Source organism: Erinaceus europaeus, chromosome 17, assembly GCF_950295315.1.
Source record: "Erinaceus europaeus chromosome 17, mEriEur2.1, whole genome shotgun sequence".
Classification (NCBI taxonomy): domain Eukaryota; kingdom Metazoa; phylum Chordata; class Mammalia; order Eulipotyphla; family Erinaceidae; genus Erinaceus; species Erinaceus europaeus.
Window position 1 is genome coordinate 68,588,444 of NC_080178.1, and position 27,531 is coordinate 68,615,974.

A 27,531-nucleotide genomic window follows, 5' to 3' on the forward strand; every position below is an offset into this window, starting at 1 on the left:
TGTGTGATTGGTCAAAGTGGTCTGGCTGATTTTTCCAGTGACCCTGGTGACAGGTGTGTGCCAATCTGCATGCCCTTTCCTGTGTAAGCCTGTGCAATTGCCAACACCAAAGGTTCTGTTTCCTTTCACCGATTTTTACAATTAATGGTTCCATTATTATTATTATTATAGAGATTAATTGTTGACACTACAGTCTTTAACACAGACACACGACTTCTCATCTCCTCTTGATGGGGCATTAGGAGACACAGCAGGACCTCAGGGCCCCTTCTTCCTGTCTCTTTCACTCCTTCCCCACATACCTTTGCTTTGGTATAATACACCACACTTAGTCCAAGTTTCACCTATGTCCTCCCTTACTGCTCTTTATTCTTAAATTCCACCTATAAGTGAGATCATTCTGTACTGGTCTGTCTCTTTCTGGCTTGTCTTACTCAACATAATGCCTTCGAGTTCAGACCATGATATTGCCAAGGCCCCTTCACTGTTACCAGCTGCATAGTACTCCACTGGCTATATGTACCATAGCTTCTTTAGCCGTTCATCTGTTGTTGGTCATTTGGGTTACAAATGACTGCTAGGAACATTGGTGTGCATAGGGCTCTGCATATAGGTGTTTTTGTTTTCCCTAGGTATGTCCTGAGGAGGAGGATTGCTGAGTTGTAAGGTAGGTCCATTCCTAGTGTTCTGATGAATCGTCTCAGACTGTTTTCCACAGGGGTTGGACCAGTTTACATTCCCACCAGTAATGTAGGAGTTTCCCTACCCCCTCCACAGTCTCTCCAACAGTTGGTGTTTCTGCCTTTTATATTTTCACAAGCGTAAAGTGGTATCTCATTTTTATTTGCATTTCCCTGATCATCAGTGACTTTGAGCAATTTTTTCATATGTCTGTTGGATCTTTGGGTCTCTTCTTTGGAAAAGGTTCAGCCCATATCACCCCTCTTGCCCAGTTTTCAGTAGGTTAGTTTATATTTTTATTATTGGCTTTGGTGAGTTCTTTGTGTATGTTGGTTATCAGTCTGATGTCTGGCACATAAAGATTTTCTCCCACTCTGTGTGTATGGGGTGTGGAGGTCTCTCTGTTCTAGTGGTAATTCCTTTTATGTGTAGAAGCTTGGTCTATTTTGGCTGTTTTCCTTGCAATTGGATTTCAGTCGGTGAAAATGTTGCAAGAACTTATATGCAAGAGAGTTCTCCTTATGTTTTCCTCTAAGTAATTGATGATTCTAGCCTAACTTCAAAGTAGATCTTTGATCCACTTGGGGTTAGCTTTCTTCCAGTTTCATTCTTCTGCATATTTCAATTTCACTCTTTTAAAAAAATATTTATTTACTTATTTATTCCCTTTTGTTGCCTTTTGTATTTTATTGTTGTACTCATTATTATTGTTGGATAGGACAGAGAGAAATGGAGAGAGGAGGGGAAGACAGAGAGGAGGAGAGAAAGATAGACACCTGCAGACCTGCTTCACCACCTGTGAAGTGACTCCCCTACAGGTGGGGAGCCGGGGGCTCAAACTGGAGTGGTTGGTTTCTAATACAAACTGAGAGCCTCTGCTGTGAGGACATAGTTTGACAAACTCCCCATTTCTCTCCTTATGAAGGGAAGAAAATCCAGTCAAAACTCTGTATTCCTCATCAAAAGCATTTATGGCTGACACCTGACCAACAGTGGGAAATGCTTGATCCAAGCAGGCTGTGGCAGTCATGGTGAAATGCTGGTGACCAGGCCACTTACAGGGAAGGGAGACTGGAAGCCCTGAGGGGAGCCTCTGGTCAAATTGTGATGCTTGTGTTCACCTCCCAGGAAGCTGCATGTTTTTCCCTAGAAAGAGAGAGGACAAGAAGTCTCAGATGTTGTCAGAGGGAATGAGGCTGGGGTGTAAGAGGGTCAGTGGAGAGGCATGTGTGCTCTGCTCAAGCTCGCTTTCTCTCTCTCTCTCACACACACACACACACACACACACACACACTATATTTCTGAAATCATATATATATATATATATATATATATTTTATTTATTTATTATTATCTATTCATTGGATAGAGACAGCCAGAAATCAAGAGGGAGGGAGAGCTAGAGAGGGAGAAAGATAGAGAGACACCTGCAGCCCTGCTTCACCACTCACAAAGCTTTCCCCTTCAGGTGGGGACCAGGGGCTCAAATCTAGGTCCTTGCACTCTGTAATGTGTGCACTCAACCAAGTGCGCCGCCACCTGGCTCCTGAAATCTTCTATTTTATAAACCAATGTTAAATCAAGAGATGGGTCTCTATGGAGTCCTTAGATCAGAGGGAAGGTGAGGCTTGACTGTCACAGTGACCCTTCCCGTGCCAAGCAAAAGTAGCCTGCAACCGTGCTTCTGTGTATATATACAAAATTCCAGGGCTTAGAAGCACAGAGCCACCTGACATTATACAACTAGTGAAGAGCCTTAAGTGTGAGCATACTCAAATCCCAGCGCTGCATTCTAACATGAGAATCTCCATGGTATCTGCCAGTCATCTGCAGAAGTTGTCTCAGAACCATGATTCTTGGCACCAGTTCAGCCTGCCTGTCCAGGGCAGCTGAAATTACCGAATAGGGTGCAGGCCAAAAACATTTCAAAGATGAACTTTTTTTTTCCGAAATAAAACCAAGAACCTCTTAAATGACAAGGCACACACTAGTATGATTTAATTTTTTTTTTTTTGGTCATCACTAGGGCTTCACTGCTCCAGGCTGACCTTTTCAGATAGAAATATAAGAGCGGTCTGGGTGGTGGTGCACTTGGTTGAGCACGTATGTCACCATGTGCAAAAAGACTCATCTTAAGCCCCTGATCCCCACCTGCTGGGCAGAAGCTTCCAGAGTGGTGAAGCGGTGCTGTGAAGGGATTTTGCAGATGTAATAAAAAGCCCTTAGTCAATTGAGTTTAGCTAAGGAAGGTCAGTTTAGGTCATTTGGGTAGTCCTGACTTGACTAGTTGAAAGTACCTGAAAGTCAGAGCTGGGGTAGTCTCAAAACAAAGGAGAGCTTCTCCTTGCCTGTGGCATGGCAGTGTCCTGTGGAACCTTCCTGGCTGCCGCCCTTTGGGTCACGTTTAGCGTCTGCCAATATCTGGTGTATTCATTCATTTGCTACATCTAGAGGCCTAGTGGGAGGTGCTACGGTAGAGAGGGCATTTGACTCTCAAGCCTGAGGTCCTGAGTTCCTTCCCTGGCATTGCATGTGCCAGAGTGATGCTGTGGTTCTCTCTACCACTGTTCATAGAGCAGTAAATGAAAATCGTTTGCTAGATCTCTTGTCACAAAATACAACAAGCCTGGGGAGCAGACGACCAGAAATGTATTGTTCTAGATGCTAAAACCCTGAGATCAAGGTCCTGGTAGAGTTGGTTCTTGCAGAGGATGAGGACGGAGAGAGTCTCTGTCCCATGCCTTCCCCCAGCTTCTGGTGTTCGCTGGCAATCTTTCGTGTTCCCTGTGTAGATGCCTCATCACTCCACCCTTGATTCTGTGGTCACCTGACAGTCTCTCCTCTGTATGTCTCTCTCTCTGCATCAGCCATGTTGACTTAGGGCCCACACTAATGATCACATTTTAACTTGATTATGTCTCCCAATAAGGTCACATTCTAGTGTCTGGAGCAAGGACTCCAGCATATTTGGGAGTGTTTTTGGCTAGACCCTGGCAGATGCATTCTGTTTCATCTTTTTGGACACCTCCCTCAAATCTGCTTACCTGAAACAAAGGTTTCCTCATGTAGTACATTCCACGCCTCCAGAAACATAGACTCTTCCTCTGATATAGATATGTTTAAATCTGGGCATAAAGCACAATAATTGTTCAGTTCATGCAGACAAGGCCAGAGTTTGGGACATATCAGAAAATTATTATTATTATTTATATTTTATTTATTTTTACCAGGGCACTGCTCAGCTCTGGTTTATGGGGGAATGAGCCTGGTACTTTGGAGCCTCAGGCACGGCTCTTTTTGCACAACCATTATTTTATTTACACCAGCCCTATTTATTGTATTTATTTATTTAAATGAGTAAGAGAAAGATAGAGAGAGAGACAAAGGGAAAGAGAGAGAGAGAAACCAGGGCACTACTCAGTTCTGACTTATGGTGGTGCTGGGGATTGAACCTGGAGCCTTGGAGCCTCAGGATCAATGAAAGTCTTTTGCAGAACCATTATGTTGTCTCCTCAGCCTTCAGAAAACTATTGTTACAGTTCCAAGGCAGCTCAGCCAGCTGGGCTCTGTGGGCATTTTAACTTAAATCTAGGACATTTTAACTCTAATTTAGCTTTGCTCGTAGCAGTGGCTCAGTGCCTAATAAAAACATCTAGAGAAGACAACTAGCTTGTGGGATTCATGGATGTGAGGACTTGTGGGGCTGGGGGAGCCATGTAGTTCAAATAACTAGGGACTGGGGACTGGTGGAGATACTGCCCATTTCTCCACCCGGCTAAATGTCATAGCCAGGTGTGCATCATCTTATTTAATTCTCATCACTTTCTTCTCAGGCACGTATTATTATCTTGTTGTAAAATTGAAGAAAATGAATCTTATATGACTCTTAGATCACATATCCAAGAAAGGTCAAGATTGAGTTAATTGGGGGGTCGGGCAGTGGCACTGGGTTAAGCACACATAGTATGAAGCACAAGGACCCTTGCAAGGATCCTGGTTCAAGCCCATGGCTCCCCACCTGTAGGGGGACTGCTTCACAAGTGGTGAAACAGGTCTGCAGTTGTCTATCTCTTTCCCTCTCTATCTTTCCCTCCCCTCTCAATTTCTCTCTCTCCTAACGAATAAAAAGAAAAGAAGAAAAAGGAAAAAGTGGCCTCCAGGAGCAGTGGATTCATAGTGCTGGCACTGAGCCCCAGCAATAACCCTGGTGGCAAAAAACAAAAGAGTGAGTTAATTCTTGTTCTTTGTGGATTCTGTATTTGTGAAATCACCTACTCCCTAATGTTTCATTTCCAACTGAAGACACAGTGCTTCCATGTTCATTTCTGGCCATGTGTACAGTAGCAAATAATTTGAGTCACATAATGTGCACATCCCTAGCTAAGGTCTAGAGAAGCAGCATCTCACAGGTTGACTTGATGTCATGAGTACGTTTTACTCATTTGTAGTAACTAGAAACTCATTTGTAGTAACTAGAAACTAGAAACTCATTTCTAGAAACTAGACCCAAGGAGAGAGTCCCTCTAGCTTACCTTTTTCAGGAATGAAGGAGACTGTGGCCTGAAAGCCTCTGAAGGTTGTTTTTTCATCAGATTGGAAGCTAATGAACATCACACCAGAGTTGCTCAGCACAGGCCCAGGGGTGACAAAGCCACATAGCCGGGCTAGTTCAAGTCCAGCCCAGGCAAGATGTGGTGACCAGGGGTCCAGCAGTGGGCAGAAGAAGCAACATTTTTTTTAGACAATTCTGATGGAGTAAACTCATGAATATCACAATTCATTTAAAAAGTAGAAAGGCAGCTTCTTTTAAATGTGCAGTTAGCTCCATCAACATTTCAACTGTTTTCTTGCTTAAAACACTCCATTCGAACTGCCTCTCTACCCACTAGAACAGTTTCTACACACAAGGTTTATTTCAGTGTGACTTTGCCTGTCTGGCCCCAAACTCATTGTGGACCTTCTACATTTTCTATTTAAGTAGTTCTTTGATTTTTTTTCTTTCTTATTCTTCCCTTGGTTTAGTAGTGATGAGAATAAAGGGAGGGATGGAGCTGGTGCAGGGGGAGGAAGGAAAACTGAGCCAGACCCCCTCCAGTCTGCCTCCAAGGACTGGATCCAAATGCAAGCCAGGAAAGTGGAGGCTGCGGAGAACACAAACCTATTTCCTGCTTCCTCTCCACATCCCTGTACACCTCCACAAAGTCAGAAGTGCAGTCTCCACTTTCTTCTATTTCCAGATTCTGAAAGGAAAGCTGAGAAAATTTAACATTACATCCAGAGGAAGTTATATGACTGAATGACCTGATTTTGACAGGCATAAAAAACAAACAACAATAACAAAACAAAAAAATGGCATTGTCCACCTGGCTCCAGACTGTGACAGGTGAGAAAGTTAGTGAGCCACATGTAACTAGGTTAAATTACTTAGGAAAAGATGCTCTGTCCCAAGCTACCAAATATGCAAAATGTAAGCAAAGAAAAAATGCCCGTACAGTCTCTAAGAGACCGGCAGAATTCTTCCAGGCAGGTTTTAGTGGAAATAACTAGTGAACTTGGGTTATAGAAAGCACTCATTGATTTCTCTTCTCTGAACAGCTTACAATTTGCACACCTAGTTCCATATATACGGTCCTCCCTTCCTCCCTCCTTGTCATTTTTTTTCTTTTCTTTTTTTTTTTGCCTCCAGGCTTATCGCTCAGTGCCTGCACTACGAATCCACTGCTCCTGGAAGCTATGCCCCCCCCCCTTTTGTTGCCCTTGTTATCATTGTTGTTGTTATTATTGTTGTTACTGCTGTCGCTGTTGGACAGGACAGAGAGAAATCGAGAGGGGAGAGAGAAAGACATCTGCAGACCTGCTCCGCCACCTGTGCAGTGACCTCCCCCTGCAGGCGGGAGCCAGGAGCTTGAACCAGGATCCTTACCCGGTCCTTGCACTTTGCACCTTGTGCACTTAACTCATTGCGCTACCACCTGCCCTCCCATTTTCTTCTCTCTCTCCACCAAGGTTATCACTGGGGCTTAGTACCTGCACAACCCCATTGTTCTGGTGGCTTTTTTTTTCTTCATTTTTTTTTCCCTGACAGATACAGAGTAAATGGTATGGGGAGGAGAGGGAGAGAAACAGATAATGCAAGACTGTTCTGCCACTCATGAAACTTCTCTGCTGTAGGTGGGGCCAGGGGCTTGAACCAAGGTCCTCACACCTGGTTAACATGTATGCTCTGCCAGAGGCAGCCTCACCTCCCCAGAACCCCTGTATTTCTTCTCATTCTTTCTCCCCCACCCCGTCAGGGTTATCGCTGGGGCTCAGGGCCTATACTGTGAATCCACGGTTCCCAGCAGCCATCCCCCCTTTTTTGCTTTCTATTTTATTTGATAGGGTAGAGAGAAATTGAGAAGGGGAAGGGAAGATAGGGAGAGAGAAAGATAGATACCTTCAGACTTGTTTCACCATCTGAGAAGTGTCTCTGTTGTAGATGGGTATCTGGGGCTTGAACTTGAGTCCTTGTGTAAGGTAATGTGTGTGCTCAACCCAGTCTGCTATTGCCTGGCCCTTGCCCCTTTCAGCTTAAACCTCCAGTTTTCCTGAATCAAGATTAAAAATAGTCACACCCACTGGATGCTGTGTCTTTATACTAGACAGGATATAGCTGACTCTATTCCCACCTGCCTTGTTGTCAATGTTGTCAGTGACTTACACATTTTGATGCAGCACAGATATGGGAGAAAGTGCTACTCTAAAACAGAAGGCCATTTGAGCTATTAAAACATTTTCAAAGGTTATTTCTGAGTCAGTACAGTAAACATGAGAAGCCATGGCTGTTTGTGAGAATGAAAATCCTGGTACAGCTGAGAGAGATTTGGTTTTAGATACCAGGCTTAAATGCATCTTTGACAGAAGTCTAGACTAACTTGCTAAAGACCCCTAGAGAATAAAGATGACTATGCCAAGCCTCTCTGTGTTCTCCAGGCATAATTTATGACAAGCTTCATTTCTCATATTGCGTATAGTCATAATGCTCAGTGGATACATAATATTCTGTGTCTCTCTTATCTTTGGAGAGTTATGAGAGTTCTGGGTTTTTGTTTTGTTTTGTTGTTGTTGTTCTTTTAAAATTGCAAGTACTTATTTACTCATTATTTACTTTTCTTATTTCCTGTTTGGGGTACATGCTTTGCATAAGGGAAAGGGACAGAAGGAGCACTGTGAAGGGGGAAAAGCAGCAAAGATAACCTTTGAGCAATTTCATGTCACTGGCTAATGGTTAGAAGTGCTGGGTGGTGGGAAGCAGAGTTATGAAGGTAGGAATTTAAATGTGAAACACACAGACAAGAGGCTGGGCAGTGCTGCACCTGGTGGGGCTCACACATTAGCACATACAAGGACCCTGGTTCAAGTCCTGGATTCATAGCTGCAAGGGAGAAGCCTCACGAGTGGTGAAACATTACGGATGGTGTCTCTTCTCCTTCTCTCTTGGTTTCTGTCTGTCTATTAAAAAAAAAAGGCAAGGAAGGAAATATGACCTCTAGGAGTGGTATTTGTAAGGCACTGAGCCCACTGATAAACCTGGTTGCACGCACGCATGGATGCACGGGCCTGAGCACTCAGCGAAAGATGCAGAGAACATATAATCAATAAAAGTAGAGACAAGGGGGTCGGGCAGTGGCGCAGTGGGTTAAATGCATGTGGCGCAAAGCGCAAGGAGCGGTGGATTCATGGTGCAGGCACCGAGCCAAGCAATAACCCTGGAGGAAAACAAAAAGTAGAGACAAATGAGCGTTAGTGTGAAGGTAACATGGGAAAAGGATATATGCCAGAAACCAGATTCAGTCACACATTTCTACCCCCCCTTTTTTTTATTAAGACAGCGAAAAATTGAGAGGGAGAGGGGAGATAGGGAAAGAGATAGATAGACACCTATAGACCTGCTTCACCTTCACTGTCCATGAAGCTTCCCCACACAAGTGGGGAGCAGGGGCTTGAACCTGGGTCTTTGCACTTGAATGTGTACATTCAACCAGGTGCACCACTGCCTGGCCCCCTCAAGCATTTCTTAACCTCACAGTGATATATTTTTCAGAAATGTACGCCTATCTCTCCAACTCAGGTGTCATGCACATAGTTATGACTTGCTGTAACAATTTCCAAATCATTCTCTTGGTTGGATATTACCAGGTAATAGCTGACTGGGTGTGAGAGAATCATTTCACTCCTGCACAGCTTGCAGTGCACATCTATTGAATTGTTTCTGTATAACTTTTATTTTATTTATTTTTATTGCCAGGGTTATCGCTGGGGCTCAATGGTGGCACTACAAATCCACCACTCCTGGCAACTAGTTTTCTTTCCTTTCCAAACCCCTATTTTATTTGATAGGACAGAGAAGAATTGAGAAAGGAGGGAGACAGAAAGAGAGATAGAGACACCTGCAGACCTGCTTAATTAACTACTCATGAAGTATCCCCCCCCTGTAGGAATGGTGGTTTGAACCCAGGTCCATGGTAATATGTGCACTCAACTGGGTGCACCACCACTGGGCCCTCAAATTGATTTTTTAAAAAAATCACTTCTAGCTCCGCTATGTTGAGATTTTCAGCTACATTTTAATTTCTTCCTCCTCCTAAATAGTCACAATTCACCTTTCACCCTTCACTACTAGCAGTAATTTTCTCTTAGTTCTTTTCCTGAAATTTCTGCCTTGACTCCAGGTTTCAGAAACTTTTAGGAAAAAGAAGATCTACACATCATCTGTGTCTTTTCCTCCCACTCCTTTGTAATAATTATGTTATTTTGCTTCTGACTTATCCTGATATTTTAGACATCACCTCTCTCAAGTCCTCTTAACTGCCCAATTCAATTATTCCACCTTTATTCTAGGGCTTGAGGTGGGCACTAGACAAGGAATCTTCCATTTTCTCAAGCTTTATGAGTAAATCTTCCATTATACTAAGCTCCGACCCAACTAGTTAAGTCCAGGCTACTGGCCACAATTTTTTCACCTGTTTGTTTGGCTCTACTCTGTGGACTGTCATAACATTAGAGCAATTTGGTTTTCCTCCTCTGTCTCAGATTTCTTTTGGCTTCTTAGATATATGAAAACTTTAAAATCTTATTCATCATTACTTCTCCCTCCCTTCTTATTTTCTATTCTACTTTATCTCCTTTACATACTCTCTTGCTTTCAATGATCACTGTAAAAGAAAGAATTCTAAATAAACACCAAGTTCCAACCTCACCCTGACTGCAGTCTCACCTTTAATTAACCAGAAGCAACTCCTTGAAGATGCCCCACTACTGTTAAATTAAGGGCTCTCTTACACCAGCCAGTCCCCAAACCTGTTCACACCAGCTTCTCTGACTTTTCTCTCCCTCTCAGCTTGGAAGACTTGATGATGTGGTTCTTAACTATTACTGACTTGTTTGCTGGTCGAAATGCTTCTCGATTTCTAGACTCATCAAGTAACTTAACAAAAAATAAAGTGTGCTGCTGCCATCTAGTGCTCAATATGAATAGTTACTGGGGAAGAGAGATCCAGCTGCTCACAGTCAAGCCCGTCCACACCTTTGGGCGGATGGAGAGGGTAAGAGGGGTGGGGGGTGAGGGGTGGCTGGCGAAACAGTGCCGCAGTTGTCTGTCTCCCCCTGCACCTAAGTTTCTCTCTCTTCCCCCCTCCAATAAATAAATATTTCAAGTGATTTTTTTACTAGGATACAGCAGTGAATAAATCAGAGGAAAATCTCTGTTAAGTACCTTAATTATATAATGTTTGGGGGCTTGAAAAACCCAGTTACAGTTGGCCATGTCACTGTACTCTTCAGGATAGTGAAGACTCTGTATGGAGCCTTCCTCAAAAAGGACAGTTAGAGAACCGCACCCTGAATCTGAAAGACAAGGAAGAACACCCACGTGACGGTCATCACCTAAGCGAGCAGCAACTCCTTGCTCTCCCTCCTGTCTTCCATACACAATGCCTGGGCAAGAAGGAAGAGTTTTGAAGACTGATTTTTTTCAGGATCTCATCAGACCCTCTCAACTCACAGATGATGGCAGCAGAGTCACTGGAGTTCCTGCACCCTTCAGCCTGTGCTACTCTTCACTGGGAGCCAACCAGGTTTTGTGAGGAGTTTCCCTACCCCTCATCTGATTTCACAGGGTGTCAACATCTACCAGAAATCTGGATCCTGCGTGGTAAAAGGAAGCAGGTTTACCCGGGCGGTAGTGCGGCTTAAGGGCTTGATAGGTGAGATTAAACCCGGAGGCATGATCTGTGCCATCAGAGGCGAATCTTATCCTGATAGAGTTGGAGCCAATAAGCATCGATGAAGACAGTCTTTGGCCACACAATTTCCCTGCAACGTAAGAGGGAAGATTCTTTGCTCAGGATCTGGAAAACAGCACTCACCAAAAGACTTGAGATCTGAACTGGCCGTGGTTGTTTAGGATGGCCTAAACCGGAGTTTTCTTTAATTTTTAATTATCTGTATTTATTTATTGGGTAGACAGTCGGAAATCAAGAGAGAAATGGGACACAGAGAGGAAGAGAGAGGGGGCCTGGGCAGGGGCACACCAGGTTAAACACACATGGTAGGAGATGAAAGAACCTCAGCAAGGATCCCAGTTTGAGCCCCGAGTTCCCCACCTGCAGGGAAGTCGGTTCAAAAGTGGTGAAGCAAGTCTGCAGGTATCTTTCTCCCCCCACTTCCCCCTGTCTCTCAATTTCTTTCTGTTCTATTCAATAAAATGGAAAAGATGGCCACAGGAACAGTGGATTCGTAGTGCAGGCACTGAGTCCCAACATTAACCCTGGAGGCAAAAAAAAAAAGGAAGAGACAGACACATGCAGCACTGCTTCACCACTAGCAAAGCTTTCTCCTTGAAGGTGGGCACCAGGGACTCGAACCTGGGTCCTTGTGTGCCAGGTATGCCACCATCTGGCCCCCCTAAACTGGATTTTCCCAGCCTTGACACTAGTGGCATTTAAAAATGGAACATTCTTTTTTATTCAGGCTCTTCTGTGTGCATCCTTGAACTTTACCTACTAGATGGCAGAAACATTCCTTCCACTTGTGACAGCTAAAGGTTTCTAAGGCATTGTCATTTGTCTCTTTAAGTGAGGCTTGGGGAACAAATCACCTCCCCTCCCCAGTTTAGAATCACAGGAATGACTTTTCATCTCTTTTTTTCTGAGATATGTAATCTTTGTCTTCTACTCATGTCTACCCATTAGTATTTTGCTTCTTAGCTTGATGAATCAGATAAAGATTTTAAGGTCCAGGAAAGCAACACTTTGATGGCTGTATATTACTCTTGGTGGGTCTGAATCTGACAGTTGAGTCTAGGAACTCTGGTTCAATAAGAATCAGACACAGCAAATGAAAGGAATGGTGGCCTTATAGCCATCCATCTGGTTACGGTTCAGTTCTTTTAGTCCTACTGTCAATCTGATTCTCCAATGTGGAGAGAGAAAACAGAAATACGAGTGTCACATCTTGTAACCAGTCCCCACTAAGCCCTCTTGGCACTGTTGTCTGGCTGACAATGTGAACATTCACTCACCAATAATTCTGTCTTCATCAGAATATATCAGTAGGTGAGTGTGGTCACAAGACTCCACATCCAAGTAGAAAAAATAAAGCAACAGATGCATTTCCTCTGCTCCCACCAGGGTCCAGACACATATTCTGCAGACAGGTTGATTGAGAGGGTGTTATTTCTAGACAAGGAAATGGCTGTCACAGTTTAATGAATGGGCACAGTCAGACAGAGGTGGGAGTCGAGGGAAGGAGGGGTAGAGCGACTACTCACTGCATGTTCTCATAATATAGGTTGGGGCTTTCTGGGAAGTGCAGCTCCCCCTCAGACTGGCTGACCACGTGATCCTGCCCACTGCATGCAGCTAGGAGGAAAAGACTCAGGAATCAGGGCTTGCAGGGCTGGGCTGTGGGCAGTAACCCTCTCCTTCCCAGACCTGCAGACACTAACCTGCTGGCTCTTTATGCCTCACAGAATCTCTTGTCTTGACAAAGACATCTGTGATACTTTTTGATTGTTACCCATTTGAGAACTTGTTTAAGATTCTATGATTTTTCTCTCCTTCACTCTTTCTCTGACACCATAGTACTGTTCTCCATGTACCGTTATCTCCCACGTTCTAATCTTAGTTTTTATTTGTTTCTATGTGGGATGCTTAGTCTCATTCATACCCTCAGTGTTAATGATTATTTATAGATTTTTGAGCCTCTTCTCATTGATCTCTTAGTTATTTCCTGAGACTTTTTTTTTGTCATTGCCAGGACTTCAATTCTCTAGGTCAACTTTTTTTTTTTTAAATCAGATAGATAGATAAAAAGGGGGGGGGGAGAGATACCACAGGGGGCTGAGTGTTGGCACACCTGGTTGAGCAGGTGTGTTACAGTGTGCAAGAACCTGGTTTCAGGGCCCCCAGTCCCCACCTACAGAAGGGAAGCTTCACAAGTGGTAAAGCAATGTTTCAAGTATCTGTCTATCTCCCTCTCTAGCTCCCCTTTCCTCTTGATTTCTGGATGTTTCTATCCAATAAGTAAAGATAATAATTAAAAACTTTATAAAGGGAGAAAGATACCACAGTACAAAAGCTTCCTTCAGTTTGGTGGGGCCAGGCTCAAACCTGGATCAAATACCTGACAAGACAGTTGACCTATGCAAGTTAGCGCCTTTGCTGGCCCCTCCCCCTTGAAAGGTCCTAGGCTTCAAGTGCATTCCTCTGGGTCTGCAGCTGTGTCCTCTTCTGATCTGATCACTTTCACATGCTCTTGCCTTTTTTCCTTAGGCTCCAAACGCTGATACCACGGTCTCCTGTATTACTCTTCATCTATCTGACAGCCTTACTGATTTATGCTTCCTCCTTTCTATTTTCTAGTCATTGCCCTAGCTTCATTTCTTGTCACTTTAATGCATAAATCTATGCCTAGTCACATAAATCTACCTTGAATGATCTTTCCTCCAGTCTTCCCATATGCTGTTCTTATAGCAAAACTATTACTTCACTCTCTCAAATTAATCAACTTTCTATTATAGTACTCAATTAAGCCCCTGATTTAAAAATATTTTGTGTATTGATATTTATTTATTGGATAGAGACAGAAAAATTAAGAGGTAAGGGGAAGATAGAGAGGAAGAGAGACAGACACCTGTAGCACTGTTTTCACCAGTTGTAAAGCTCTCCACCTTGCAAGGCGGGGACCAAGGATGCTTGTGCATTGTGACATATGCACTCAACCAGATGCATCACTGCTCAGCCCTCAGTCTCTGCTTTTAAAGAGTACATTACTTATTTTTATGGATGGGAGAGAAAACCAGAGAGACCAGAACATCACTCAGCTCTGGCATCTGCTGTGTTCTAATGCTGAACTAGATCCCCTGCCCCAAAGTTTTTGAATAGCATTTGAAGTTTCCATACTTTGGTCTCAAGTTTTCCTTATAATATTCTCTCTCTCTTAAAGGCCTGTCATATATACCCCAGCAGCTTTGGCTAACTAGTTTCTGTTATGCCTGAAATTTTCCTAGCTCTATCCTTTGGCACTAACCCCTTAATAAGAATGACTCCTTCAGCTTAAGTAGTACTCTTTTTTTTTTCTTTTTTAAAGTAGCTGTTGTTGATAGCTATTTAATCCATAGGTGATATGGGCAAACTGAATCCTTCAGCTGTGAATTCTGTTTTTTTGCCTCTAGGCTTATTGCTCCAGCTCGGTGCCTGCCCTATGTCCACTGATCCTGGAGGCCATTTTCCCCATTTTGTTCCCTTTGTTATTGTTCTTGTTGCCATTGCTGTTGTTGTTGGATAGGACAGAGAGAAATCGAAAGAGGAGAGGAGACAGAGAGGGAGAGAAAGACAGACACCTGCAGACTTGCTTCACTGCTTGTGAAGCAACCCCCTCCTCTGCAGGTGGGGAGCCAGGGGCTGGAACCAGGATCCTTACATGGGTCCTTGCGCTTTGCACATGCGCTTAACCTGCTACGCTACCGCCCAACCCCCGGTACTACTCTTTATCTGTTTCCCAGTTTCATCAGATAAATCCTACTGGCCCTTTAAGTTTCAGCCTAAAAGATGACTATGCTCCAAAGCCGCCCCTCTTGTTTTTATTTGTTTGTTTTATTTTTTGTTTTGTTTTTCAGCTAAAAGTAGCCACCCACGCTTCTGAGCATTCAGGGTACTGTTTCCCCACCTTGCTCTGTAGTTCCAGTCATCACTGGAGATCTGAGCAAAAGATGCCTTAGAGACTGTTTGGCCTGATTTCTTTGTTTATGAGAAAACTGAAGTCTCTAGATGGGAACCTGCTCAAATCACAAAGCGAATTCAATGCAGACTGGCAATGGAAAAGTTAGGGTGCATTCCCTGTATAAGGAGAGGGCACTGTCAAGGTGAGGCTTGTAGCTTATGGTCTGCATGTGGGTCTCTGGGTCTCTGGGTCTCTGATCCAAGGTGCAGATTTAGCTTATCTTTGCTGGAATGAGATGGAACTTTGAATGGACAAGGAATGAAAGGGGGTCTGTGACACTTCGGGGCTGAGGGGCCACCCTGTCTGCCAGGGAGTGCACGTGGACACTCCAAGCAGTGAGCAAGGAGAGCTCTTGTGGAGGAAGAATTTAGATTCCAAAAATACTAGTGGTAAATACTGGTGTACAGACTGTGAGGAATACTCACCTGATGAGCTCTTTCTCTGCTTCCCTGAGAATGAAAAAGAAAGATGCAATTCAAAGTTGGTGGTATCCTAAACCATATTTTAAAGAAATCAGAACCCCCTTATTCAAAATGGAGACATTTTTAGATCCATATACAACTAATTAGCACCTTATTTATGGAAAGAACAGAAGGGGTAAACTGACAAAGCAAGAAAAGGTCCCTGGTGTTTTCAGATGGGGCCACTCTCTTTATTAAGAGTATTAATGAAGAACTAGACCCTGATTCCGCGTGGAAGTCACACATAGCTAGCAGTATTCATCTGGTTTATTTTTCTCAATTTACATGAGAAGGAAGGTTGGGGATGAAAACAGTTCACCTACGGCCACAAAGAAAGTTATTGAAATCTTGAGTGGAGGAGTCACATACATGCTACTAGAATATATACTTGAAATTGAACTCATTTAAGTTCATCATTTTAGAGATGAATAAAGGTTCTGTTGAGGTTGGAAGCCACTAGTTAAGAAGGTAGGTTGGGCTGGGAGGATGAAATCAAATTTCAACAAACTCACTGATTCCTCTTTGTTGAAGAGCCTATATAGATCCTGACCTTTTTCTTTTTATTTATTTATTTTACCAGAGCACTGCTGAGCTCTGGCTTATGGTGGTGCAGGGGATTGAACCTAAGACTTCAGAGCCTCAGGCACGAGAGTCTGTTTGCATAACCATTATGCTACCTATCCCTGCCCTGACCTTTTAATTTTTTTAGACGTCCTGTTTCTATGTCAGTTCCTCTGGACCACAACATTATTGATATTTTGGGCTGGACCACTTAGTTGTGGGGTGGCTGGCTTTCCTGTGCACTGGAGAATGCTTCGCAGCGTCCAGGGCTCCTGACCTCATTAGGTTCCAGTAGTGTTTGTCTATTGGAAAGGGTTTTCCCCTGGTATTAAATCACTGATCTCTGTATGGCTTGCTGAATCTCGCTAGCACACTTGACAAGTGCTGACAACATGTTACCAGGTGAAACAGGTTCAGTGAAAGGAAAATTTGAGAAAGTGTAATGTGAATGTCTTTGTGTTTAACTGACAGTTTGTATGCTGCATGACACACGCTATTTCACTCTTGTTTCAGACTGAGTAAAGATTACTCTCCTTTGCGCTACACTAAGAGCATAGGTAGAGCCCAGGTGTTCAGCGGCCCTGTCTGGCCTAGACTTTTCTGATGCGCTTTCTGGTCCTAGCTTCCTGATATTGTAGACTAGCTTCATTACCAATTTGGATGTGTTTGTGGATCCAAGGAAGCACTTTGCTAAGATCTGTAAAGATCCCAGGGGATCCTTGATCATTTTTCTGGACATTGTTTCTCCAACCTCGACCACAGCCCAAGCCCCAGGAAGTCACACCAGCCAGAGTCCAAGCTCCCTTTTTATTCCGGCACATGAGGGAACCTCCTGAATCTCCCTGTAGAGGAGAAAAGAATCTGTTAAAAAAGCAGCAAAGTCATAGCAGTGTTATTGTCATTACCTGTACTCCAGAGTGTTCACTCACTCCCTTTCTCCAAAGATGCTACTGGAACTGAGACATCTCTTTACTGCTAATCATCTAAATTGAGGGATCACAAAGGACAGCTAGGCTCAGTTAGTGTAAGAGCCTGAAATCCCATTTGGAGCCTATGAATTCTGCTTTCTTCTTGCCCTTCCTAGACTTCTAACTTTCTTTTCCTATCTTATCCTCCGGACTCAGGGAAATCCTTTTCATTAGTAAAATGAACCTTGGGTTTTTGTCAGTAGGAGGAGTATAGGGAAGTTAAAGTTTGAGACATATGCAAATAGGAAATTTCTAGAGAAAAAAGTCATCCCTCAGGAGAACCCTGAGCTTACCATTGACATTATCTTTTTTTTTTTTAATATTTCTTTTTTATTTTTAAAAATTATACAATTTTACTTATTTATTTATTATTGAATAGAGACAGGGAGAAATCAAGAGGGGGGAGGAGGTAGAGAGGGAAAGAGACAGAGAGACAGGTGCAGCCCTGCTTCACCACTTGTGAAGTGGGGACCAGGGGCTTGAACCTGGGTTTTCACATACTATAATGTGTGCTCTTAACCAGGTGCACCCCATCATTATCTCTGTAACTTTTTTTAAGGAAAAATGTAGACCTCCACTGAATTGACACTTTCCTGGGGGAAAATTGGTTATTTAAAATTCCTTTTTTATTGGGGAAATGCTGGTTCACAAGACCATATTATCATAGAGGTAGGATTATACATCTCCCCAGAATAAGAATCAGTACATTTTATCCTCAGTTAAATACCACTTTATTCCTGCTGTGGTCCACTGTCCCTTCCCTCCTCTACCTCCCCTGTCATTCTGGGCCCTTCTTGCCAGAGTTCACTCACATCAGCAATCTCCTTTTGGCCCTTGACCTGGAGACAAAGCTAGGAAGCCTCCTCTGCCCGGCTCCTATCAGCCCAGCTACTCCACTTACCTGGCATGCATCTCTCCCTCCATCTGGGAAGCCTGTGCAGAGAAAAGTCTGTCCACTTATGGGTTTAGATAGGGTGGACAGAGCAGTCATGCACTCCTCCTGGGTGATAATGGGCAGGCTCACTTCCTGTAAGACCTGTGGGAGGTTGCCAGCTAAAACAAACAGAGATGAGAGCTCTAGAAAGAGACTGTTTCAATGTGTGTTCAGTTGAAGATGCAGCATTTGTGTTTATATCTTTAGAATGCTATAGTCTTCACCCCCCTTTTTTTACCAGGGGGTTAATGGTTTACAGTACAGTTGTAGACACAAGGGCACAGTCCTTCATCTCCATGTGATGGGTGTCTACAAAACCTTCTCACCCCAACCCAGGACACCAAAGCTGCCCCCTCCACCCTCACCCCTTTCTTCCACTGCACCAATATATTATGTTTTAAAAGATATTGTTAAGAAAGTTAGAAATCAAAATATTTATAGGCAATCTCTTTTTCATACAGTTGCTAGAATAGCAAACTTAGATAGATTTATTACATAAAAATGTTTATACAGGGGCCAGGTGGTGGTGCACCTGGCTGAGTGCACATATTCTAACGTGCAAGGACCAGGAATGGAGTCCCTGGCCCCCACCTGCAGGGTGGTGAAGCTAGTGGTGAAGCAGTGCAGCAGGTATCTTTCTGTCTCTCTCCCTCTCTGTCTCTCCTTTTCCCTCTCGATTTCTGACTCTATCCAATAAATAAATAAAGGCAAATAAAAAGAAACATGTTTATACAACCGTTTATTACAAATGGGCTTATAGTTCTATTTTCTTATTATTATAATCACATGAAAGATCCTGACATTTGGTAAGACCAGTGGTGTAGAAGTGCTTACTTTCAGTCAAGCGGCCCCAGCCTGTAGTGGTACAAATCAAACCGGCTTCAAATCGTTCCCCTGGCTCTGGAAGACACAAGGGCCTCACAAACTGATCTGAAGAAAAGAGTAAGACAAGATTAGTCTCACTCACAGAAGAGCAGACTCCACAAGCCAGTCACTAATTGCCACCTAGGTGGTTTCCCTAAGATCTTATAAAGATTGGGACACTTCTGCCTGGGACTACAGAGTTTCACTTGTCTAGGTTTTATGTCATCTGATACCCAAAACTTGAACCAAAAAAACAAAACAAAAAACAAAAAACAAAAAAAACTTCCAGGCAAAGTACCCTCCATCCCAAATCTCTGTCTTGGAGATCTGTCAAGATCCTAAACTGTTGGGCATTTGTGATATAGCATATATTGTAGAGACTGTACTTTGGAACAACAATTATGCAGACCTAAGGATAGATAATTCAGAGTGAGTCTCAAATACCAACCAAAATGGAAGGTTCCAGCCATCTTCAGAAGAGCAACATCATAGTCCATTGGTCTCTTTGTGGAAAAGTTTGGGTGCACAATGATGATTTCAACAGCAAGGGTTTGCTCTCCTGGCTCTTTGTGACTTAAGTCATATTCTCCAGCAGTAACATTCAAAGCTGATGCAATATTTCTGTGATGAAATGGTAAAATGGATGAATTCCATTGAGTCTCTAGTACAGTTTTAAGGGTTGACACACTAGCATCTTCAAAAGGACATGGATACAGAATGTGGAGTGGGAGCTAGTATCAAATGTGAGAATGATTCCACCATCGTTCATAAAGATGCAGAAGTTTCCAATTCAAGCAGGAGGCAAGTAAAGATTGGTTTCATATGAGTGAATGATAATGCAATGAATACATTGTTACTTATAAATGTATGCATATGTTTTTATTGTTTTAAATGTTTTGTCATTCATCACTCCAGACAAACTTTTTGCGCAGAGACAGAGAGATACAGAGAGATATGGGAAATGCCAGAGATCCAAAGCTTCCCCTGATGCTGCACTTCTCCCAAGGGGTGTAACGGGGGCCCAAACCTGGGCCTTGTGCATAGCAAAGCAGCTGCCCTCCCAGGTGAGCTGTCTTTCCAGCACTTATTTATTTAATTTAATTTAGTTAGTTAGTTATTATTAATAGAGACAGAGGAATTGAGAAGAGAGGGGAGGGCAGGTAGAGAGGGAGAAAGACAGAGAGACACATACAGTCCTGCTTCACCACTTGTGAAGCTTCGCCGATGCTGGTGGGGACCAGGGGCTTGAACTTGAGTCCTTGCACTTAACCAGGTGTGCCACCACCCAGCCCCAAGCACCTAGTTTTTATATTATACGTACATTGTGATTCAGAAGTCTCAAGTTGTAGTGAACTCTACTCAGCTGCCCAAGTAATGGACTTGACCTCAGTATCAGCTGCACCCTTTGGCAATGATTTGTGATTCCCACTAAGTATGCTTTCATGCCAGAGATCTAATGCATCATGCATATTGCGAAAGACACAGCAGCACTGCCAATCTGACGTCTCACTCAGGACTTTGGGGTTGCTCACTACAATGGGAGGTGAACATTTTCTGATTACCTCTCAATGTTTGTAGTTTAGAGACCTGGCTTTGCTATGGAAAAGACTATTTTATGCCCCTCTTCTCCGTACAACATTATGTGAATGGAATTTGGTAGTATGCCTTGAGATGGAATAGAACTACAGGCTTGTTGCATTTTGGGACCCTCTGTTCCAAGAAGTGATGACTGCATACAGAATTGGAAAGGGATAATTTTCTCTTGACATACTTTCTTGTCTCTTAGCTACATTTGGCACCCAGCCTAGAACAGCATTTCTAACCAAGTCACCTGCCACAGTGAAGTGAAACTATCAGTTGACTCTTCCTTAGACTATCACCTCTTTGTGGGCATGATCTCTTAGTCATATTTGTATTTTTGATATTCAAATTAGTGTCTGTCACTAGGTAAATGTCCAGGAGGCATTCACAACCTTGAAATGAAAGAGGGTAAATGTGAAGCATGGTCTCCATTGCAACCTGGAGAGAACCAAGAACGGTGAAAACGACAGGGCGTTTGAAGCTCACAGGGGTATGCATGAAAGGTGGGCTTGTGAGCGTGATGTTCAGACAGACAGCACTAATAGGGAGCAAGACAGTGGTGCCTTTTTCTGTTTTGCTATCTTCATCTTGCGTGATTTATTTCTCCTGATGCCTCATGACCTAGGTAATTTTTCTGGCAGTTTATGAAAACTAGGAGAGAGCTTTCACCAATCCATCGTTGTGATACTTTTCCCTTGTGAGTATTGTTCTTTGTACTGATCTAACACTGGTCTCCAATACTATACAATCTGGGGAGTATAGTTTAACACCTGTATACCCAATTCACTGTAGCCACCACAACATTCCAGCCCTTAAAACAAAATATCACCCTTCCCCTTCCAGTTATATGTAAGTAAACAAGGTCTTATGCTCCTGCAATGATACTTTCTACCAAGTTGAGGCCTTGGCTGTATGGAAAATAAATTCCCTCACTAACACCTACATCATTCAGTGCCATGTTCTAAGACTATGTTGCTGATTTCAAGGGAGTGAAAGGACAATCTACTCTTCACCCACCAGCCAGGTCACTCCTACCTGTTTGCAGTACAGTGAGCTGCTGTAACCACCCACTGTGGGAAGATGATGGTCCCACCACAGATGTGCTTTTGCCCTTTTTTCAAAGACACCTGAAATACAAAGAATTTAAATGAAGCGGGTGAACATCCTGTAATATCTGCCACCCAGTGTGGAGACTGAGCATATTTTGAAAATTAGATCCAGACAACTTATTTAAAAATTCCAGTAATCAAGTTCTACTGATAGATAAAGCCCATTCCACCACAGGTCAGAAAGGAGAGCAAATCTATAGGCAGAGTATTCAACCCCAGTAGTAAAAATTGTATTTTATGCTTAATTTACTGAAATATTCTATACAGTGTTCTCAGAACCTAACCTGAGGTAAATCTTCAATCCTGTCACCACCCATATTCAGTGGGGAAGCAATTACAGAAGCCAGACCTCCCACCTTCAGCATCCCACAATGACCTTGGGCCCACACTTCCAGAGGGTTAAAGAATAGGAAAGCTATCGGGAGGGGATGGGATATGAAGATCTGGTGGTGGGAATTGTATGGAGTTGTACCCCTCTTAGCCCATGGTTTTGTCAATGTTTCCTTTTTATAAATAAAATTAAAAAAAAACTCCAATCCTGAGACCACCCACCATTATCAAATGTTCTGAGACTTACCTGCCAGGGATAGGATCCCTTTTCTACTTGGCTTCCCCCCACAATCCGACTAAAAATGTTGAAGTAACTCAGAACCGGTGCCCTTACCAGACTCCGTCCACATGTGGGAGCTAAGGGAAAGACAATTAGTGATTAGATAGCTCCTAGAAATAAGGAGGTACGACTGAGGAAACAGCATTATTTCCCCCAAGATAAATAAATAAGGTTTATTTATTTTTGCCTCCAGGGTTATTGCTGGGTCTTGGTGCCTACACTGCATGCCCACTGCTCTTGGAGGCTATTTTTTTCCCTTTTGTTGCCCTTGTTGTTTATCGTTGTTGTTGTTATTACTATTATTACTGTTGTTATTGTTGCTATCCTTGTTGTTGGTTATGACAGAGAGCTGGAGAGAAAGAAAGACACCTGCAGACCTGCTTCACTGTCACTGTGAAGCCATCTCCCTGCAGGTGGGGATCTGGGGGCTTGAACCAGGATCCTTACACCAGTCTTTGCACTTTGCAATTTATTTTTATGAGGGAGATATCAGCTAACATTTTCTAAATCTCTTTTTTTTTGTCTCTTATTTTTTAATTTAAGTAGCAAAGTAGCATTGCATTTGGCCATGTAAGTTTCAGGTGTACATCTCCACTAAAACCCCCATTTTATCATTCACCATACAATTATCTCTCTTATCAAATTCATCCAGCCCTTTCTCCTCTTTCCTCTGGCAACAAGTGATTTCATCTTAAGACTCTAAAAGGCTAAAGAAAAAAAAAATCTAAAAGGTTGTTATTTAGTTCTTTAATTTGAGGAGCCTTCTGAACAAAAACAAACAAACAAACAAAACTAAGCTATGGAACATGTAGAATGTTTTTGTTTGAGGCTGGGGTTATAAATTGACCTGTCAAATCCCATGTCCAGCAGAGAAGCAGTTACAGAGGCCAGAACTCCCACCTTTTGCACCTCAGAAAGAATTTTGGTCTATACTCCTAGAGAGGGAGAAATGTTAAGGGAAGATGACTAGAGGACTCTGTACCCCCATTCCACGAGGACTTGAGGCATGTGTCACCATAAATCTTCTTTTTATACCATCAATGAAAGAGAAATGAATCTGGGAAACACCAGAGGAAGCCAGGCACTGTTTTCTTAGCTGAGAGGGAAGAGGAAGAAAGAAAGAACATTTGGAAATAGTAGTGGGTGTAGGAAGGATCTAGAAAGGAAGTAAAGGCAGGGCCACTGAAAAAACGTGAGAGAAATATATCTATATATATAGAACCATTATGTGATCTTGCCTTGTCCTTAGATATAGAATCCGTTCATATCAATGATCTTGGAGAATTACAGCAGTTTCCAGTGCAGAGGATGGGACACAGAACTCTGCTGGTAGGAACTGTATGGAATTATTCCCTTATTACCTTACAATTAAGTAAGTCAATATTAAATCACTAATTTAAAATAAGTTCTGGTCTCAGAATAAGCATATCATGAAAAGAGCAACATTTGATATGCAAATGAAGGGCCTTGAAGGTAATAAGTACTCCACTACAGGTCCTCTAAGGAGAGAAGAATAGAGAAAACAGAGTTCACATACCAGAGTGGAAGAGTGAAGACAGAAGAGCTGCCAGGCAGTGAAAGAAAGAACTCTTTTCTATTTGTGTGGAAGATTTTATCCCTGGGGGCCGGGCAGTGGCTTATCTGGGGGACTGCACAGGTTACCATGCTCAGGGTCCCAGCTCCATCCCCTGGTCACCGCATGGGAGTGCCTGCTGTGGAAGCCTCCCTTCTTTCTCTGCCTCTCTCTCTCCCTCATCTCACTATTTATATAAAAGAAAAAAAAAAAGACTATCATGAGTGGCAAATTTGTACAGACACAGAGTGACAGAAATAGACGTGACCTTGTGGCAAAACAAAATATATTCACCACAAAAAAACGTTACCCGTAAGAAAATTGCATTTGTTTATTTGTTCACAGTATTTTTGACTCAGCTAGCAAGTGGACTTTTATTAATTGTGTCATCATCGGAGTTTTACCACTTCCAGTCAACTTTTCAGTTACAGAGAGACAGAGTCAGAGCAAAACAGACAGGAAAAGATACCTCAGCAGGGAAGCTTCCTTCAGTGCTTTCTTCACTGCCTGCAAACCTATTTTGCCTGCCTGTCAACTCAAGATGAGGTATTTTAAAGATGTTCAGTAGGGTTGTCACAGTTCTCCTCAAAGTAAGTTATTCTTTTCTATATGTTTTCTAGGATGGTCTAGAAAACCTTTCCTCATAATCACCCATGTCTTTATGTAGCTGAATTCTCTAGCCCATAGTTATTGTTTTAGAAACCACCTCAACTGAGAAGTCTTCTTTGATTTCTTCATATTGTATTAATTGTCTTTCCCCTGTACTGTGGTAAAGAGGCAATCTTCCTCTCCCATTTTATTCTGGGTTCTCAGAAAAAGTCATGATTTTTTTGTTGTTTGTTTTTTGCACAGAAAAAAAAAACAGAAAAAATACATCATGAATTCTCTGACAACCCAACAGTTCTTACCATACAACACCTGGCTTATAATTGTTTGGACTATAGCTGTTCTGACTTTACAGTGGTGTAAAAGCAATACACACCAGGAGAAACTACTTCCGACTGGAGAGTTTTATCTTTGCCCAGGTTCGTGAGTGGCAGCCTGTAGGAGGCTCTGCTCTGACACTGGGAAGCATCAGTGAGCTCAGATCCAGGCCAGTCACATCACTGTGAGGGGGAGACAGCATCACTCTACAGTGTGATCTTACCTGTATTTTGGGGATAGTATTCAGTGCATTTTTTTTTTAAATTATTACCTTTTATTTATTTGAAAGAGACAGCCAGAAGTCAAAAGGGGAGGGGGAGATAGAGAAGGAGAGAGACAGAGAGACACCTAAAGCATTGCTTCATCACTTGGAAAACGTTCCCCTTGTAGGTGGGGACCAGGTACTTGAACCTGGGTCCTGAAGCATTATAACATATGCGTTCAACCAGGTGCACTGCTGCCTGGCCCCTAAGTGCATTTTTATTCACATTACTTTCAATAACTGTAAGTCACCAGGATATGATCCTATTGTAGATCAAGAAACATTTGTATTGTGGTAATAAATTGCTGGTAGATCTTCTTTCTGAGACTAAACTACTTTGGGGGAAGCACCTTCTTAGCATTTCCAAACTTTACCTCAATTTCTGGCAAGGAGGGGCACTCAGAAAAGTTATATGAATGCACAAAGCTTTCTTGAGAACATATCTTTAAGAGCATAGCTACTTCTCAATAGATAAATATGTTAACATGCACAAAGCTCTTTCAAAGAACCTCTCTCTCCTATGGAACTGGGCTCTTTCATATACTCAATTTTACCTCTCCGGGCTGCTCTTTTTTAAAATTTAGATAATCAAACACACACACACACACACACACACACACACACACACACACACACTCACACACACACACACACTCACACACACACACACACACTCACACACACACACACACACTCACACACACACACACACTCACACACACACACACACACTCACACACACACACACACACTCACACTCACACTCACACACACACACACTCACACACACACACTCACACACACACACACACACACTCACACTCACACACACACACACACACACACTCATACACACACACACTCACACACACACACACTCACACACACACACACACACACACACACACACACACACACACACACTCACACACCACAAAATAAGAGGTTCCTCTAGAACCATGACTCCTTCAATTTGGTGCCAGGGTTTGAACCTGGTTACACACATAACAAAGCACATACCCTACTTAGTGAGCTCTCTCTCTGTATCTCTCTGACTCTCAGTAATTTTTTCTTTTTTCATTTATTTCCCTTTTTTTTGTTTGAGACACAGAGAATGCAGAGAGACAGAGTGAAGAGAGACCACAGCACCAAAGCTCCCTTCAGTGTCCTGGGGGCCGGCTCAGGCCTAGCACACAGCGTACATAGCAAAGCAGCACATTGTCTGAATGAGCTATTTTTGCCCCACCCCCTCAATAACTTCTACTTCAGGGGGCTGGATGGGGGCACACCCGGTTAAGTGCACATAGTGCGAAGTGCAAGGATCCCAGTTCGAGCCCCTGGTTCCCCACCTGCAGCAGGAGGCTTCACAAGTGAAGGCACAGGTCTGCAGATGTTTCTATTTCTCTCTCCCTCTCCATCTCCCCCTCCTCTCTCAATTTCTCTCTGTCCTGTGGAATGAAAAAAAAAAGTCTCCTTCTGTCTCCATTTTATGTCTGTGAATGGAGTACAATTACCTCACACTACAGATGAGAAGGTGAAGAGTTAATGCACAGCTACTAGTGTTAAATCATGGACTTAACACTAAACCTTCTGATTCTGGACACATTCCAGGCATGGCACTGGGGCAAAGGTTTATTTTACATTTTGTTGAATAAATTATTAGTTCCTCCCTCACCAAAGTTACTATTTCCGAAACTTATTGAAGCAAAAGCAGAAAACATGATGCTTCACAGAGATGGCACAAACCTGACTGTGGACAAGACTGTCCAGGAATCATTCTTAGCTTCTGTTACTTAAAGAAAAAATAGTGACTTAATCATACATTACAGAGAACATGCTTCATCTTTTCCAGCAACATCATTTTCTAAATGCTTATAAACACTGCTCAGTTGGTGCTGATTTCCTGAATTTACCCCTTGAAAGAAGTCTGGTTTGTCTAGTGCACCTAAAATAAGTGAACAATTGCAGTTTTGACCACAGCAGCATAGTTACTCAAGTTGTATGAATAAACAAAAAGTTTTATGCAATTTTACATGCTAATTAGAAGTTCAAAATCATTACAAGAAAAACGATCAAACCTCCAAAATACACTTGCCTTTCAGATTTCTCCTGATGCTGGCGGGGGTGGGGGTTGAATCCCACTGACAGCAAATGTTATTTCCATTAGACAAACTTATAATGTTTCCTTGGAACATACCTTTGGGGAGAGAGAGGGTTGCAGATTTACTCTGTTCCAAACAGATCATTCCTAGTAGTAAGATCAGCTTATCCTTTCTCATAGGCATTTTTTGACCTCTGAGTTTTTCAGTGAATTTTACAGAGACTAAAAAGAACCAAAATAGAAAGCCTTGTGAGACCAACAATAAACCACTTTAAAAGGTTATTCATTAACCAAGATTGGAAGCATAAAACCTTGCCCATATAACATTTCATAGTCTGCATGGAGGAATTTACGTGTCTTATTAAGCTCACATCACTGTGTTCCCTCCTCCAGGAGTCAGGCTAGTCAAGAGGTTGGTGTAGAATGCTCTCAACTGGCAACATCATTTGCTTCCAAGTACAAGTTACCACATTCATCAAGACAATTGAATAGCAATGTTATCATAGTTTGTAATGACAGCCCTTACCATATACTTTCAAACAACTCACCAGAATGTATTAAACATTTTTTAATCATTTGGCTTGTATGAATATTTTCTCTATTTCAAAAAATAGATTTTTATTACTTTAACATAAGTTTA

General features: G+C 42.7%; 1 protein-coding gene across 1 annotated transcript in view; it reads right to left on the reverse strand.

Annotated features, from left to right (window-relative positions):
* Positions 1 to 27,075, reverse strand: part of OVCH2 (ovochymase 2) — a 28,382-nt gene extending 1,307 nt beyond the window's left edge. The window contains exons 1-16 of the mRNA XM_007527792.2: positions 26,988 to 27,075; positions 21,999 to 22,108; positions 21,348 to 21,439; positions 19,180 to 19,352; positions 18,702 to 18,797; positions 17,835 to 17,986; positions 16,618 to 16,807; positions 15,369 to 15,392; positions 12,491 to 12,581; positions 12,242 to 12,366; positions 10,894 to 11,034; positions 10,436 to 10,566; positions 5,840 to 5,933; positions 5,214 to 5,345; positions 3,726 to 3,806; positions 2,479 to 2,570 (exon numbers count right to left, since the gene is read on the reverse strand). Of these exons, the coding sequence (XP_007527854.2) occupies positions 2,479 to 2,570; positions 3,726 to 3,806; positions 5,214 to 5,345; positions 5,840 to 5,933; positions 10,436 to 10,566; positions 10,894 to 11,034; positions 12,242 to 12,366; positions 12,491 to 12,581; positions 15,369 to 15,392; positions 16,618 to 16,807; positions 17,835 to 17,986; positions 18,702 to 18,797; positions 19,180 to 19,352; positions 21,348 to 21,439; positions 21,999 to 22,108; positions 26,988 to 27,075 (1,812 nt within the window). The remainder of the gene's footprint in view (positions 1 to 2,478; positions 2,571 to 3,725; positions 3,807 to 5,213; positions 5,346 to 5,839; positions 5,934 to 10,435; positions 10,567 to 10,893; positions 11,035 to 12,241; positions 12,367 to 12,490; positions 12,582 to 15,368; positions 15,393 to 16,617; positions 16,808 to 17,834; positions 17,987 to 18,701; positions 18,798 to 19,179; positions 19,353 to 21,347; positions 21,440 to 21,998; positions 22,109 to 26,987) is intronic.
* Between the last annotated feature and the right edge of the window lie 456 nt (positions 27,076 to 27,531).